We start from the raw sequence: 16,157 nt of genomic DNA on the forward strand, positions 1-16,157 counted from the left end.
GTTTCAATCGTCTCTAAACAACCCATTTACCCCAGCATCGCGAAATCTCCGTGAAATTCGCCTTCCCCGTTCTGTTTCTAGCATATTCAGGTTTCCATAACCAAGAACACCTTCTTCCATAAACCCCTTTCCAGAACAGAACAGCCATGCCTGAAGCTCCCAAACGCCTCACATTGAGGAAGCCGTTGGGCCAGCTACCCGTGAATTTGGCTACCAGGGGCGCTAAACCAGAGATCAGGGTGCCCAAGGAATCACGAAAACTGGGATCTCTAGAACCAGCGTATGCCCCTAGTTCAGACGACGGCCTAATACGCCAGCACTTTGATCCGATTCGCTCAGACGCCCACACGGCCACGGGCCTGGAGCTGGCGGCCGCGTTGCAAGGTATGTCGTTGTCCACGTCCAGATCGGCGAGTCCAGAGCTGGAAACACAGAGCTACAACGAGGTCCAGCGGTCACACTTTGCCGAAATCGAGGAGGACTCCGACGGCGAGCCTGTTGCAAACGAACTTTACGACGACGATAGCGATTCAACCGACTACGAGGGCCCCCAGGAGCCCAAGTGGAACAAACAGATCTTTCTGAAGCTACAGGCGGTGATGCGGACGTACTCGCGTGCCACGCTCGACGAGCTGGACGAAGACACGTACGACGTGACCATGGTGGCCGAGTACGCGCCTGAAATCTTCAACTATTTGCATGAGCTCGAGCACATGTATGCTGCCGACGCTAACTACATGGCCAACCAGGACGAGTTGCGCTGGGAGATGCGTGGCGTCCTCATAGACTGGGTGGTGCAGGTGCACCAGCGCTTCAACTTGCTTCCCGAGACGCTATTTCTCACTGTCAACTACATCGACCGTTTCCTCAGTCGCCGCAGGGTGTCCTTGCTGCGTTTCCAGCTTGTGGGCGCTGTTGCCCTCTTCATTGCCGCCAAATACGAAGAGATTAACTGCCCCACCGTGCAAGAGGTTGCCTACATGGCCGACAATGCCTACAGCATCGAGGACTTCCTCAAGGCCGAGCGTTTTATGATTGACGTGCTCGAGTTTGATATGGGCTGGCCAGGCCCCATGTCGTTCTTGAGAAGGACCTCCAAGGCCGACGACTACGACTACGAGACCCGTACACTCGCCAAGTACTTCTTGGAAATCACTATCATGGACCACCGTTTTGTCGCCTCGCAGCCTTCATGGCTTGCAGCAGGCGCCCACTATCTTCTGCGTAAGATGCTCAACAAGGGCTCTTGGACCGATGCCCACGTTTTCTATTCGGGTTACACTGAAGAACAGCTCAAGCCCCTTGCACGCATCATGATGGAGATGTGCTCCAGCGCGGAAACCCACCATAAGGCCATTTTCGAAAAATACCAGGAAAGACGCTACAGACGCTCCCTGTTGTTCGTGCAAGAGTTCTTGCGGGCCATGCGCTCTCCCAAGGATGAGTGATTTGCATAATTTCCCCCTGTTAAAGGGTTGCCCTCTCCGATCCTGAGGATTCGGCAGACTCCCCACACCACATTCACTCCACGAGCATCACCATGGCCATTGGCCGTCCATTCGCTACATTTTTATTTTCCAAGCTTCAGCTTTGTCACTCGCTATCATTTTCACATACCTTCAAATTACATTTACATCTCCGCCACTAATCACCACTATCAAGCTTTGTCGTTGGCATGGTTGCAAATGTGTGTATGTCCTGCACCCAGCCCACGGCCATACATCATCGCACCATTAAACTTCTCCTCCTTCCACCAGGTTCCTCCAAACAAACAATCATCATGTCTAGAGCCTTCGCTTCCCTCCGTACTGTTGCCCAGGCAACCAGAGTTGCTGCCCCACACATGGCCAGAAGATTGCCTATTTTGGCCGGTCCCGCTCGTTCTTTTTCATCTTCCATCATCCGTGGTAACCAATCCACCGCCGCTTTGCTTGATGTGGTGAAGTCCGAGTACAAAATTGCCAGCTCCATCGAGAACGAATTGGCTCCTGACCACGTGCAGTTTTTGAAGGAGTCAGGATTCGAGGTTATCCAGAAACCTGGCGAGTCCAATGTGCAGCTCCTGAAGACTTTGGAGTCCGGTGAGAAACTCACTGTTTTCTTCGACATTGACGAGGTTACTGATGTTTCCTTCGGCTCTCCTGAGGTCCCTGAGGAGGAGGATGGAGCTACCGAGGAGCAGCTCGACGATGAGCTCTACCAGTACGACTCCACCTTCGCCAACGTGAAGGTGTTGGTTTCCAACGAGGCCAAGAACAACGGTTTGTTCTTCAACTTGATGTTGCAGAGCTCCGAGGAGGAGTTTTTCGTTGACTACTTCAACTACAAGCCCGACGTTGCCTCTTTCTTGAAGCAGGTCGAGGACAAGGGTGTCTTCTTGGGCAACTTTGAGTACCAGGGCCCACGTTTCTCCAACTTGGATGAGTCCTTGCAGGCCTCCGTGGAGAAATACTTGGACACCAAGGGCATTGACTCCTCGTTGGCCGACTTTATCTTTGGCTACGCTGAGGTCAGAGAGGAGCAGTCCTACAGAGATTTGTTGAAGGACGTCACCTCGTACTTGAAGCAGAACTAAGTCTGCGAAGGCGCCACAGCGCTCTATGCTTGTAATTAGTGTCCCGGCATGGACTCCATCTATGAAGGTTTAAGAAGTACAATGTAGAAACTCTTAGTTTATCCCATTATCTATAACCTAAAACTCCTTGAAAGGGTCCTCTTCGTCGTCTTCAAGCGAAACCTTGCCCTTACCAGTCATCTTCAAAGCAGCAACCTCCCTGGAGGCAGCCTGTTTTCTCATCTTATTGGTCATCTTCTCAATCTCTTCCTCGGCATCTTCACTATCTTGTTCAGCATATTGCATCACCAAACGTCTTCCAAGCAAATGAACACCCTGCAATTGGTCCATGGCGTTTTCTGCCTCCTTCAACAACGTATACTCCACAAAAGCGAAACCTCTGGCGCTCTTGTCGAACTTCTTGGGCACTCTGACGGACTTGATTTGGCCATAAGCGCCAAAAAGCTCCAAAACGTCTCTTCTGGCGGCTTCGAACGGCAAGTTCTTGATGATGATTTTGCTGGATTTCTTCGACTTGGCGGTGGTGTCTTTGGCACCGGACTTGCGGTGAGACAACTTCAACTGGATCTTGTGGCCTTCCAAGTTGTAGCCATCGAGAGTAGCAATAGCCTTATCAGCAGCATCCTTGGATTTGAATTCGGCGAAACCAAATCCCATACTGAGCACGCTGCCCTGGTTCTTTGGGTCTGGTTTTGTTTTGACAGTGGCAACGACGAAATCGGGGATTTGCTTGAACAAGTTGGTCAATGCGGCGGATGTAGTAGCGAAGTTCAAGTTCTTCACGAACACAGACACTGTAGGACCCTCGATTTCGTCCTCCACATCGCTTTCAGCACGCTTCTCGCTACCCATGACATCATCTGCGGTGATCTTCGCTTCCACAGCCTTTTCAGAAGGCTTCTCAACTTCAACAGACTCGCCAGCAACGGGCTCACGAACGAACAAGTCACGAGGACCCTTCTCCAAATAGAGAATGCTCTTTTTGAACATTCTGTAGGCCAATTTCGTGAAGGCAGCTCTGGCGCCTGGTGCATCTCTGAATTCCACAATGGCGATGGTTCCGGCAGGAGGCATCAAGATACGCTTGATCTGGCCGTACTCGGCGAAAAGGTCACCCAATTCGGCACTTGTAGTTCCAAAAGGGAAGTTCTTCACCAAGATGGTGGTGTCGTCACGCTCCTTCTGGTCAAACTTCGTCAAGTCGACTCCTCTATCTTCAAAGTACTTTCTGACATCGCCAATAACATGGGCCTCTGCCAACGCCTGCTTGACAGCGGAATTGGAGTTTTGTGGGTCGATCAACTGCAGCTTGGAAACACCCATTTTGGCCGCCACAGATTCAAGCACAGCGTCGTTGTTCATGTAGAGCGAGTTCCAGTTGAACTGAGACTTACCTGCTTGGGCTTTTCTCTTGAGCTCACGCTGCTTTTTAAGTGGCAAGTTCTTCAATGCAAATTCGTCAAGACGATGGTCTTTTTTGGCATCGGCCGCCAAGATATGCAAAAGTCTGCCCTGGAAAATCTGCTTATCCAAGGCATTGTAGGCGGAAACGGCATCGTGGTTCCGGACAAACTGGATGTAAACGAAACCTTTTGATTTTCCGGTACGTGTGTCGATGGCAATGTGGACCTCCTCGAGAGGGCCGTAGTCGCTGAAGAGCTCTCTGAAGTCGTCTTCTGTAGAATCGTAAAGAATGTTTCTGATGAAAAGACGGCCAGTTTCCTTGATCTTTTCGGCCTCGGATTTTTGCTGAACGGGCTCTTTGTGAACTCTTTGGGGCTTCTCGACCGGCTGCTCCTCTTTGCTCTCCTCTTCCTCAGGCTGGTTTTCCTTCATTCTGATTCTTCTCAGTTTGAGCCAATCTAGATCCGAGACGTTTTCGTCCTTGGCCAAGTCGTCGTCGGCTGCTTCCTCCTCAGCAATTTCCGCCTCACCGTCTTTCACATCGTTGAGACTCATCATGGGCTCGTCCTCTTCAGGCTCGTCCTTGCCAAAATCGTCATATTCATCGTCACTAGCAGCTTCACGAGCCTGAGCCACGTTATACTTTTCCTCATCAACTTTGGGCCCGTCCTGCTCGGCCAAAGCGGTTTCTAGAGCTTTTGCGGAAGGAGCACCCAGTCCATCGGCTCCATCGTTAGCCCATGACTGTCTTTGAGAAGCAGGCTTTGTAGCCTCGATAAACTCTCTCAACTTTGGGTTGGCAGCGATCTCCTCGTCAAGCTTCGATCTCTTTTCCGTCTTTTGCCTCTTTCTCTGCTCTGCCTCCTCCTTCTGTCTTTCGAGTCTTTCTTCCTGCTCCATGAGACGTCTTTCGGCTAGTCTTCGCTTTTCTCTGACGGCCTGGGGAACCGTAGGATCGGCCCACGTTTTGGCAACTTCAACCTCAATCCTAGCTGTGTCGATAAACGTCTTGTTGAAGAATTTGGCAGCCTTTTTGGCGTCTTCAGATGACTTGTAGCCGATGAATGCAAACTGTCTGGACTCGCCGTTTCTTTTTTTCATGAGCTTCACGTCCGACACGTTGCCCTCGGCAGCAAAATGCTTCCGGAGCCTGTCCTCTGTGAGATACTTCGGGAGACCCTTGACAATTAAACGAGACATGTCTGGATAGTATGGGGCATCTCAGCGATGAGATGAAAATGTAGGACCGATTGATACGGTAGTGCATATAAGGTGCACACACCCTCGACCTTTGGAGCCGCGCTTAGTACCGGTTTTTTGCAGCCATTTCAATCCACAAAAAAAACCACCATGGAGCTTCTTTCACACTTGGGCATTTCGGCAGCACCAAACCCGACAATAGAGCTGGTTCTCTATAAGTCACGTGGTTACGTTTCCTTGTGGCTAGTGCTGACGGCGTGTGGCTGGTACCACATGGTATCTTTGGGTCTGTCGTTGGCTTCAGTCTTCTTTCCTGACTTGGCAGAGTACACCAAGAGAATGGCAGGGATGTTGGTCTGGAAGCTCTGCATCTTTTTGAGCGAGCTCAACAGAGTCAGCATTGACGTGGAAGGTGACTCTGTTGATCCGTTTTCGGCGGTTCTTATTGCCAACCATCAGCTGCTTGCAGACTATATAGTCTTGGCTGCCTTGGCTCAAAAGCTGGGAAACCAGGGAGAAATCCAATGGGAGGCGCTTCCACAAATCAACTTTTTCACGTGGTTCACGTTGGCTCGTGCCCCTACGGCTAAGGTTCTTTTGAACATGGCTCGAAGCGACGAAAACTGGGAATTGGCCCAGCTGCAAAGCGACAGATTGTTTCACAGAGTCAGAGACTCCAGTACGCCAGAATGGGTGGTTGTTTTTCCAGAAGTCAACATCTGGACGCCAGAGACGTCGTATCTTCAGGCAGCTCAGGCTCATCGGTACTTTCTTCCAGAAATGCACCAGGTGTTGTACCCTAGGTTCTCGAGCTTTTCCAACGCCGTATGGCTGCTTAGAGCAGAGAAGCTGGCGACAAGAGCACAGAAATTCTCCACTTTGTACGACGTCCTGATTGTGCACAGCAAGCCCGTGACACTCCTTGAGTTCTTCTCGTGCAAAGAACCCCACAAAGTGACGGTTCATATAAAGAAGAAGCTGTTGGAGAGAGTTCCTCTCAGACGGGCCAAAATGGAGCGGTGGCTTGAAAAATGCTGGGTGGAGAAAGACAAAACCGTAGATTCCATCACCCGGCGGTCACCCAAAGAGGACTAGTTAACAGCTTATTCATCTTGCATGAGATGTATGGGCAAGCTCTTTATCACAGAATACTGGTTTTCGTCACGCTCGATTCGGTAGAAGTTGTCGATGTAGCTTTCGCCGTTGATGTGGCTCAAAAACTTCTCGTCGTGGGTGATCACAATGAGCTGGAAGTTTTTCTGGTTTTTCCGGGCATCAATGATCGAATTCAACGCCGTGGCTAGCGATTCGGCATTCTCTGTATCCAAATTCGTCGTAGGCTCATCCAAGGCAATCATACCACAGTTTGTTCCAAAACATTCCGCCAAAGCCAAACGAATCAAGATACTAGTCAAAACCTTCTGACCAGCAGAACACCTTCCTCTCATATCCAACTCAGAGCTCTTCTTATACATCACCACACGGTAGTTGTATGAACGGCCTCTTCCCAGTGTATTTACATCACACTTGATCTCAATTCTGTCAATATCAGTACCCTTGTAAGTCTGGTTCCAGAGTTCTCTCAAAATCTTGTTGATCTGGTCCATCTTCATGCTGTGGTACTTCATGATGGCGTTGTCGAGAGCCAGAGAGTATGTCTGGAGATCCTTGGAAACAAGCATGTTGGTCTGTAGCTTGATCCATTCCTTGTGGTACATCTTCTCCACGTCCTTGAACTCCAGATTGAGTTCCTGTTGAAGCTGCTGAATCTGGTCATTGATCTGCTTCACTTCACCGGCTTTTCCAAAATGCTGGCTGTTGAGATCGTTGATCTGATCACGGAGTTTCTTAGACGCAGCTTGGTAGGTCTCCTTTTCGACTTCGGCATTGGAAACATCGAGTTGTTCGATCTGGGCTCTGATGGAGTCAAGCTCTTGTTCTGTGTTTCTGTACTCGATGTTGTCTTCGATGTTACGTTTCGTTTTTGCAGCGTCATTGAGAGCACCTTTCAAGGCCGTCATCTCCTTATCCAAAGCTTTTCTGGAGTTGGTGATGTCCTGAATCTTGGCTCTTGCTTCGCTGATTTGATGTTGGTTCTCTTCAACTCTATGGAGATCCTGCTCCTCGAAAGCAGCGATATGTTGTGAAAGGTCACGCAACTCTGCTTCATCCTGTTGGCATTTTTTAAGCTTTTCATGCAAAGCCGATTCCTCCGTCGAAAGCTGGTCCTTTAAGGTTTCAAATGATTTGGAGACTTCCGCCAACTTCAGCTCGTACTCTTTGACATTTCCCTCGATCGACTTCTCCTTCTCTTGCAAAGAAACAAGATGCTTTTCGGTCTCGTCAATGGTACTCCGCAAAGTGACAAGCTCTTTCATGGAATTCTTCAAGTTACTGATCAGAAGCTCCTTGTCCTTGATTTGCCCTTCAATTCTAGAAAGCTCTTTCTGGAGCGAGTCTCTTTCATCTGTTGCATCAGCAATGCTCTGGCGCAATCTCTTGAGTTCGAAGTTCTTCTCCTGCTGCAACTTCTGAAGTTCATTCATGGACATCGAAGAAGCGCCACTTGCATCAAGCTCCAGCTGAACGTCCTCGATCTGTTTCTTCGAATGGTTGATCTCGTCTTTCAATCTCGTGATGTTGCTGAGCGGTTGTTTAAGCCTGTTTGCTTCGTTCAAAGAGGTCTTGGTTTCTTCAAGGCTGTTCTCCAAAATATCGTACTCCTTCTGAAGCTGTTGTATTTCCTCGACTCTCTTCTGGATAAGCAGCTTGTAATTGGACACCTCTTTGGTCAAAGAGCGATATTGCAAAACATCATAGTTGATCGCCTTCATCTGATCCACATCCTTCTTGGTGGAATCCACATCCTCTTGTAGCTTCTTAGCAGTCACATTATTAAGGTTTTGCTGCACCTCCAGAATAAAAGTATCAAGTTCAGAGTTTGAGAACCCTCTGTTGCAAAGCGTGCAGCACTTGGACTGTTTAGCAATTTCAATGGCTTTCACTTTGAAGCTCTTAGTGACATCAAAGGTGTTCAAATTGTAGGTGGCAGTATTATAGTCCTCCTCGGCTTCTTGAACCAATTCTTCAAATTGGTCAATCTCATTTTTCTCGATCACCTTGAGAATATTGGCCGTATGAGAGGAGAGATTATCCTCAATTTTCTTTAAAGCGACACTGTCAGATTCGTTATTAGCCTTGAGCTTGTCTAGCTTCGACACCAAAGCTTTGCTTGAATCCATCTGGTCCTTCTCCTTAGTGTTAAGATTCACCAAAATATCGTCAAGAGCGGCTTCTCCAGAATCAGCCAACTTTTTGCCAGTAATCTTCTCAAAGCTGTCTTGGTTCAGTGAAAGATTCTTTTGGAGCACGTCGTTCTTGACGGATACTGCATCCTTGAGCAAATCTAGCTTGCTGAAGAGATCTGCTTGCTTGTTAGCAGTGGTAATCCTCCTCATAAGATCATCAAGGTCGTTCTCCAAGACATGGAGCTTTTCAGTATCCTGTTGTATGCTCTTTGAAAGTGCCTTTGTATTATCGCCTTCCTTCTTCTTGGCCAACTTTTTTTGAAGCGATTCAAGCTCAGCGCTTTCAATGGTAAGGTTATCCTCACTAGCAGCAGAAGAGCTTACCTTGGCATGATACTCCTTGAGCTTGGCTTTTGTGTTTTTGATTTCTTCCGCGTTGTAGTTTTTATGCTGTTCTTCACGGGAAAGCACTTTTTCTGCTTCCTTGACCTTTGACGTTGCATCTTCAATCTGCTGCTTATTGGTATTGACCAACTTGTTGTACTGATTCTCTGTTTGAGAGACAAGCGCCATTAGATCTTCTACTAGGGCATCGCCTAGCCCGTACTTCTCCCTGAGCTGCTGCAGACTCTCTAGAAACCTCTTTTTGCGCTCCTCGTAGGCCTCTTTTTTGCTGAACAAAATACCTTCGTCTCTGGTCAATTTTGAGAAGCTTTCTTGCAACGCCAGCTGCTGAGCATCGAGATCCACCATCAAAAGCTCTTTTTCTTCCACGTTCTCAGACTTCTGCTGCTGTATCAGGGCAAAATTGGACAATTGGTGCCTCAATTCTTCATCACTCTCTCGTAAAACCTCAATCGACAGGCCCAAACGGCGATGGTTGTTTTCCGTGGTTTCGTACATTATCTTGAGCCTTTCATGCTCCGAGAGGGTCTTCTGAAACAGCTGATTGGAGTGAAAAAGGTCGTCTGCCTGCTTCTCCAAGGCCTCGATTTCCATATTGAGCTCGGCAATCTCAGCATTATACTGCTCCACCTTGGCTCTGCTTTCCAGGACTTTGTCCCTGATCTTTCCTGCCCTCTTTTTATCCAAATTGGCGTGCAGCACGCTCTGTTCTAGTAACTTGATATCGGTAGCCATATCCTTGGTGATCACCTTCAAGTTGTCCAAGACCTTTGTGAACTTGGACGCCTCGAAAATCTCGTCAAACCGCTTCTTCAACACACTAGCTTCACTCAATGGCCACAAGCTGTCCTCCTGGTGGCAAAAGATCACGTATTCTAGCACAGCCTTGGATGCACCCAAGTACTGAGGAACTCTTGTGTCCAATTCTGCGTTTTTCGTGGATATCGACGTTTTGCGGCCCTTAGCGTGAACAGCCAATTGGCCTTCAAGTGTTTTGAATGTGTTTGTTGAGGTTGTCAGACGACCAGTCCGTTTCCTGGTCAACTGCATACTTCGAGTCACCGTCATCAGCTTATTATCGACGGAAATGAAACCCAATTTGATTTCCGCATTCACCATCAGCCTGTCTGCAACAGCAGGGTCGTTCACGAAAGCGCCCCCTTTCGAATTGGGTGGCAAATCGCCTGTAGTAGCGTATTTTAGACATTCGATCACGGTGGTTTTTCCACAGCCGTTTTGACCACATATAAGCGTGAGCGGCGCGCCAAACTGGATGATTTCGTTGTCTTTCGGAGAAAAGGATCGTATTCCCGAGATTGAGAGTTTGTAGAGGCTCAGCATGGTGGAAATTGGCTGGGACTTTTGGAGCTCAGTAGTAGGATAAGGCTGCTTGATGTGGTTTGTGTGCAGGGTGTTGAGCTTCAGATTTGGCCCGGGGGTCCAAACCCCTAAAGAATTAGATAATTTAAGAAATTGAAAGCCTATGAGATTGCTTTAAGAAATTCTCAAAATCATGAATCCAGTCAAAAGCGTGTATCTTGGGTTGAATGCTGTGGAGCTGGGATGGAGATGTATACTGTGCGATTTGCAACCACTGATACTAGAAGTGAGTCTAACAATATCTTTCATATTTTCTGGAGTTGTTTGATTTTATGAAACGTATAGTAGAATGTATCCTCTGTGCTCTAAATATTACCATCGCTATGAATATTAGTAAAGTGTATCGTTTTGCCGTACCGTTCTTCATGGTACAAGATGAGTTATATACTATTCACATTTTACCTCAATTTGTAATTTTAATAAAGTGGCCTACCTGCTTCAACTAGGTGTCTACACCTCTGTCTCCAATATTTTCATTATATCTCTCGTGTTTATTTCATCGGGACCGGCCCGGTATCGCATTAATTTCAATCGTTAGGTTCGTGATTATGGGGGTCGTTATTAGTATCCGTCGGGACGTTGCACGGTCGGTGGCATGAGCGGCGAACCTTGCTGTGACATCTGCATCTGTCCGTCTGCCCTAGGAAGCTTCAACTGCTGAGGACTCAGCTGCACACTGGATTCGCCAGAAATGGCGTCATCATCAAGAGCTCCTTTGCCGCCACGACCACGTCCACGAATGCCTTTGTTCAGGTTCTTGTAGAGCTTGCGGAAGTAGGTAAGAAGCTCTTTCTCTTCAGGCGGCAACTGCTCCAAGGCTTCACCACTAAGTTCAGCAAGAGTTTGCGTCAAACGATTCAATGTGGGCAAGTGGAACTTGTTCTGATGAGACTTCAAGTTACCAAGCTGTGTGAACGACTTGTCGCAATTGTCGAGCTTGCACTCATAGGGCTTCTCCTTATTGTGAGTCAACATGTGAGCGGCAAGGTTTCCTTTCCTGCTAAACGAGCGATTGCAAACCTCGCACGTAAAAGGCTTCTCTCCAGTGTGGAGCCTCATGTGTGTTCTCAAGTTACCGCCCTGAGTGAACCTCTTGAGACAGTAGGAGCACTGGAACGGCTTGTATCCAATGTGAGAACGTACATGGACCTCCAAGTGTGTGGACTGGTTGAAAGTCTTGAAACAGTAAGGGCACTGTTGTGTCTTGCCCTTGCGCTTCTTTTTGCGTTCTGGGCCTTCAGGCTGCTCCTCTTCTTCACGCTGAGGTTTTTCAATACCGCCAACCAAATCCACAGTCAGCGGTATAACCGCACTCTTCTCATGGTTGGAGTTGGGCAGAGCAAGAATGCTTCCGTCAGCAGCCTGCTTGATTGCTCCAGTGTTTCCCTTCTCTCTGGCTTGGATCACAAGCATAAGCTGGTCAACCTTGGTGGCTCCCAATAACGGTCTTCCATCCTCAGATCTGGCAAATTGCTGGGCAGGCAACAAGCTCGGGTTCATCGCCTGTTGCGGTACAGCATAGGCATCTCTCTGATTTTGCATGTTGCCGTAAGCGTAGTTTTTACCAGGGGAGAACTGCTGGGGAGCGTTTTTGAGCATCTGGGGAGAATAGGCTGGAGTTCCCTGGACATCGAACCCCTGGTTTTGCTGGTGTTGATCTTGCTGGGGGTGCTGTTGCTGGTTCGGTAGATGCTGCTGAGACTGTGGAGGAAGCTGTTGTGGTTGCTGGAACTGATTGTATATGGGCATTTGGTTCTGGTGGTACTGCTGAACTTGAGGATTCATGTTTCTCTGGGGTGGAGCGGGTTCTTGTTGCTGCTTCTGCTGCACCGGATAGCGCACATTGTTGTCGTAGACGGGATACTGTTGATAAGCATTTTGGTAGAAGTTGTTATTCGAAGACTTCTGGATGGATGCTGGATGGGCTGTGGAAGGATAGTGTTGATGGGGAGGAGCAAGGGTCTCCTGCGGGTCTAAGGTACGTTTTACTTGGCTAGGCGACGTTTTGGGCGAATGGGGTTCGTCATGATAGCGATGCGACAGTTTGGACGACATGGACGACAGTGGGGAAAGTCGTTGGTCAGACATGCCTAGACTCGACTTGCGCTGACCACCGGGACGCAGCGTAGAGCTGCCTCTCAGTTTGTCAAATATGTCTTCCCTTAAAGTCGTCCGCAGAGACGTTTTCCTAGGTTGCTCGACATGCTGCTGATCGTTGATGAACTTGATAATCGAATCACGTCGTTGCTGGTCGTTCATGCTATTGAAGTCGACAGAGCCGTTGTTTTGCAAGTTAGCCAAAAAGGCGTTGATGCTGTCGTTAGAGACACCGGCTATGGAGCCCGTGAGGCCCGAGTTCTCTAGGAATGCATTCAGAATGTCGAACGAGAGCTTCGAGCCCTTGTTCAGCTTCGACGGCGTCTGTGACCATCCAAACATCTGGCCAATCGAGTCCTTGGAATCGTACGTGGGAAACTCCTCCTGCTGCTTCTTTCTCGGGCTTGCGGTGCCCTGATTTCCACTTTTTGATGGCTCCAGCACCAGGTTCAGCGACGACCCTGGGATCTGGATCAACGAGCTGAAAATGCTGTTGGAACGCAGCTGCCCTGGGAACTGCTGTTGGTACTGAGCCTGGGCATTCTGCTGGCCCAGACCGTCTTCAGAAGGATGCTTGGAACTCACCGGAGGAGGAAGAAAGATGGAATCGCCTCTGAGGCGTCCAGGTGGTCCGCTTTCAGGTGGAAGACCCGCAGCTCCGCTCAAGGAGTCACGCAGCCCCATGTAGTAGCTTGGGAAGCTCAGATCTTGCCGTTTGCCCTGACCCTGGGGCTGCTGGGTATTGGGAAGTGGGTACAGGTTCAAAAGCGTCAGCATCAGGTCCTGGCGGCCTGGATTGAAAAGAAACGCCTGGGAGTTGTGGCGGGACTGGTTGAAATGCGGAGCAGCCGAAGGCACGGTCTGTGGAGCCATGGGCAGATTGTGGTAGTTACCCACCTCGAGTCTCATGGAGTTATCCTTTTGTTGCTGACGCTGGTCTAGCAGACGTGGCTGCTCCAGGGAGGTCGGGGTTGCTCTTTGCTGGGCGCCCTGACGTTTCATTGGTGGCGGGGCCCCGTTTGTTCTGGGTTTCTGTGCTCGAAGTGTGTCACCCATTTGGGACTATGGGGCAAAACGGGGAATGGTTGGGAGTTTTTTAAATTTTTTTACACCAGCGGCACCGGAAAAGCTGGGAGATGACGAAGATGTCGCTTTCAACTGGTTTCGGGCCGGTTCTGGGGCCGTTACGGAGGTGGTTCTTTTGGCGAGCCTCTAAGTGCTTATCTAAGACTCACAACCTCCACAATGGGGAATTTGAAAAGCCAGACGGCGCTGAAATTGGCAGTGTGGCGTGAGGCACGGGTTTTCAATGGCACGGGCTATGTACCAAAAAGTTGTGCTGGGATGTGCTTGTTTCGTGGACTAGAATGGGTGGTTTTCGGTTTCGGTGAAAGGTGATAAATGACGTTTGCTTCTGGATGGGTGGTCACGTGCGGCTCACGGCGCCAGAATGGCGGGAAAGATCCCGCCGCAGCCCGCTGCATTCTCCGGTGTAGAGGTTTTTTTAAAAGGTTTTAGGCCGTGCATACAATGGCTGTGGTGTACGGGTGTGGTCAAGCCCCGCAGGTAGCCTGCTTTGCTTAAACTCAGCAATTTTAGTGGGCACTCCCAAGTAGCAACTCGAGGCACAGTTGCACGGTTTGCCGGGGTGGTGAGGCGCCTGTGTGCAGGCGGTACGATCAGGTGACGCGCGATGGCTATTTGTTATTGTCACGTGACGAGTCACGTGCGCGGTTGCAAATCAGCCCTGGTCTTCCCAGCAATGTTCCCGTTGGGGGTGACGGTTTCCAAGAAATCGGAGGTGATAGGATTTTCTCTAGTTTTCTATTGCTATGCAGGTGATTTGTGTGTATATGCACGGGCGGGTAACGTCGCACGAACGATCGGGCAACCTGGAAGAGGAAGCTTTGGTGGAAGTTGATTTTTTATTTAGGTTTTGAAGTTTCATTTTTTGTTTCAAAGAAACCTGTCTTCTTGAAAAAATTCCTGTGTTCCTGTGAAGGGCCGGTGGTTCCGGACTTCTTTGGTCACCTGGATATGCAAGCCAGAGTTGAGCAACCAAGATGCTGGTATGACAACCTTATTGGTGAATCACAACTACGCGTTGGCTTGCAGGTATTTGATGAAAATTTAGGTTTTCATTGCTCCCTTCATGTCTCCTGTAGAGAATCTTTTGAAACAATGGACGATTTTCCAAAACCTTCCATTGCATGAAGCACCGAACGACACCAAAGTAAACTTTCATTCAATACCATCAACCCCTCTGGAGTCTACTCCGCGCTAGCATATGTATAGCATTCCTAGTAACCCAGCCAAATAATCCCTACCAGCCCTGAGGGCCAGCAATGTACCGTTAAGTCAAATATTCATTATTCACTTTTTTCCAGTCCCACGACAAGCGCCATCATGCCGTCTAGACACGCCTGGAAGTCGTCCATGGTCTCCACGGCGTAGTCCCGCAAGTACCGCAGCGGACAGTACTCCCCACATTCGTAGTAACGAGCGTGGAGCTTGTCAAGGAAACGGGACGAAATACGGAGGTAGTCGCCGACGCGGGGCGCCATTTTCTGGAGATGGTCGAAATCAGACACAAGCAACGAGAGCATCAAGTTCTTGATCACATTGCTCTTCTCCACGTCGCTAAGACCGTCCACCTTGTCGAGCTGGAGTTTCAGGTAATACGGACGGAAACAGGCGTCGACGTTCTCGCTGCTGATGGGCGTGGTGTCCTCCTTCTTGCTGGCGAGCTTGTCCCGGAGGTAGCCGAGCTCGTTGGCCATTTCTCTGTTTTGCTGGCGGGCCAAGTCCAACTGGAGCCTGAGCTCGGCGAGCTCCCTGGCGGAATCGGGCTTTTTCGACTCGATTTCGATCTCTCCCGCCGTGAGGTCGGCCAACTCCACCTGTGGAGCGCCCCCAAAGTACTTGCACATATCCGAGTCGTCGGTGCCAAAATCGGACCTCGTTTCCGTCGCCTCTTCCGTTTCCTCAAATTTTTCCCTCGACATGGGCGGCGTTGTTATCGGCAGCAGCGCCGGTGCCGGCAGCAGCTTTCTGGGTTTGTCAAACGTGTCGTCGGGTCTGATTTCCGAGTGGCGGTCCGAGTCCAGCTCAGGCTCCACGGGCAGCCGTTTCGGCGTTGTAAACGGGTCCTCGGCCACGCTGTCCAAACGGCTCCGCTGTGGTTTCTCCCTCTTCTCCCCTAGGTACCGCTCCAAGAATGGCTGCAAAAGGTGGAAAAGTTCAGCCACATCGGCGTTGTTCCGGCCTGCCAACGGCGTCAGCTGGCTCAGCTGGCCCACGATGCGTCCAAAGCCCGGACTGGCCAAATTCGCCTCCTTCTTGTCAACTGTCCTGCTCAGAAGCTCGTCTCTCTTCCTCTGTTGATCGTGTTTCTGTGCCAACTGAATAAGTTCCCGGAAATCGGCTAGCGACCGCGTGGTGTCGTCCACCAGGGAAAGCCGGGCCGTGTGGTCGCTCACGTGCAAAAACAGCTCGGAAATGTCCGCTGTCGGCGAAGCGTTCATGGTGTTTTGAAGAAGAAGTTGGTGTTGATGGTACAAGTACGCGATGGAGTGCATGCGGGTGGGTGTATCTGAGTCGGTGGATGGAGGGTGGAGGATTATGGAGAAAGTCTTTCTTTTTTTTTTTGAATATGTTAGAATTGATCAATTGGTTAGAGAGTACTGGGGGATCTGGTCGGGAAGTTCGGCGGATGCGTGTTAGTGGAGTTGATGGTGTACTACAGTATGGACCTCTGTGAATGTAGAGATATAGTCGCAGATGGGACTTGTGATAAGGAATTATACTACATTTTATGTTCGGTAAAGTTAACGAAGTGTTTTTGATAA

General features: G+C 49.5%; 7 protein-coding genes across 7 annotated transcripts; 3 read left to right on the forward strand and 4 right to left on the reverse strand. All coding sequences in view use genetic code 12, as the record gives it.

Annotated features, from left to right (window-relative positions):
* Window positions 1–146: 146 nt before the first annotated feature.
* On the forward strand, window positions 147–1,448 carry CLB4 (B-type cyclin; the record flags this gene model as incomplete). The annotated part of the gene is made up of 1 exon (XM_025479752.1): window positions 147–1,448. The coding sequence occupies one exon, from the start codon at window positions 147–149 to the stop codon at window positions 1,446–1,448; it is 1,302 nt and encodes a 433-aa protein (XP_025339225.1).
* A 332-nt stretch (window positions 1,449–1,780) lies between these two features.
* Window positions 1,781–2,575, forward strand: MAM33 (Mam33p; the record flags this gene model as incomplete). The annotated part of the gene is made up of 1 exon (XM_025479753.1): window positions 1,781–2,575. The coding sequence occupies one exon, from the start codon at window positions 1,781–1,783 to the stop codon at window positions 2,573–2,575; it is 795 nt and encodes a 264-aa protein (XP_025339226.1).
* Window positions 2,576–2,692: 117 nt separating this feature from the next.
* Window positions 2,693–5,179, reverse strand: CXQ87_001207 (RNA-binding ribosome biosynthesis protein; the record flags this gene model as incomplete). The annotated part of the gene is made up of 1 exon (XM_025479754.1): window positions 2,693–5,179. The coding sequence occupies one exon, from the start codon at window positions 5,177–5,179 to the stop codon at window positions 2,693–2,695; it is 2,487 nt and encodes an 828-aa protein (XP_025339227.1).
* Window positions 5,180–5,329: 150 nt separating this feature from the next.
* On the forward strand, window positions 5,330–6,207 carry CXQ87_001208 (uncharacterized protein; the record flags this gene model as incomplete). The annotated part of the gene is made up of 2 exons (XM_025479755.1): window positions 5,330–6,114; window positions 6,135–6,207. The coding sequence occupies 2 exons, from the start codon at window positions 5,330–5,332 to the stop codon at window positions 6,205–6,207; spliced, it is 858 nt and encodes a 285-aa protein (XP_025339228.1).
* A 75-nt stretch (window positions 6,208–6,282) lies between these two features.
* Window positions 6,283–10,173, reverse strand: RAD50 (MRX complex DNA-binding subunit; the record flags this gene model as incomplete). Its single annotated transcript, XM_025479756.1, has 1 exon — window positions 6,283–10,173. The coding sequence occupies one exon, from the start codon at window positions 10,171–10,173 to the stop codon at window positions 6,283–6,285; it is 3,891 nt and encodes a 1,296-aa protein (XP_025339229.1).
* Window positions 10,174–10,773: 600 nt separating this feature from the next.
* CXQ87_001210 (uncharacterized protein) lies at window positions 10,774–13,311 on the reverse strand (the record flags this gene model as incomplete). Its single annotated transcript, XM_025479757.1, has 1 exon — window positions 10,774–13,311. One exon carries the CDS (start codon window positions 13,309–13,311, stop codon window positions 10,774–10,776), a length of 2,538 nt encoding a protein of 845 aa, XP_025339230.1.
* Window positions 13,312–14,678: 1,367 nt separating this feature from the next.
* On the reverse strand, window positions 14,679–15,833 carry CXQ87_001211 (uncharacterized protein; the record flags this gene model as incomplete). The annotated part of the gene is made up of 1 exon (XM_025479758.1): window positions 14,679–15,833. The coding sequence occupies one exon, from the start codon at window positions 15,831–15,833 to the stop codon at window positions 14,679–14,681; it is 1,155 nt and encodes a 384-aa protein (XP_025339231.1).
* Window positions 15,834–16,157: the final 324 nt, after the last annotated feature.

This window comes from Candidozyma duobushaemuli (genome assembly GCF_002926085.2).
Source record: "Candidozyma duobushaemuli strain B09383 chromosome Unknown A_B09383, whole genome shotgun sequence".
Classification (NCBI taxonomy): Eukaryota; Fungi; Ascomycota; class Pichiomycetes; order Serinales; family Metschnikowiaceae; genus Candidozyma; species Candidozyma duobushaemuli.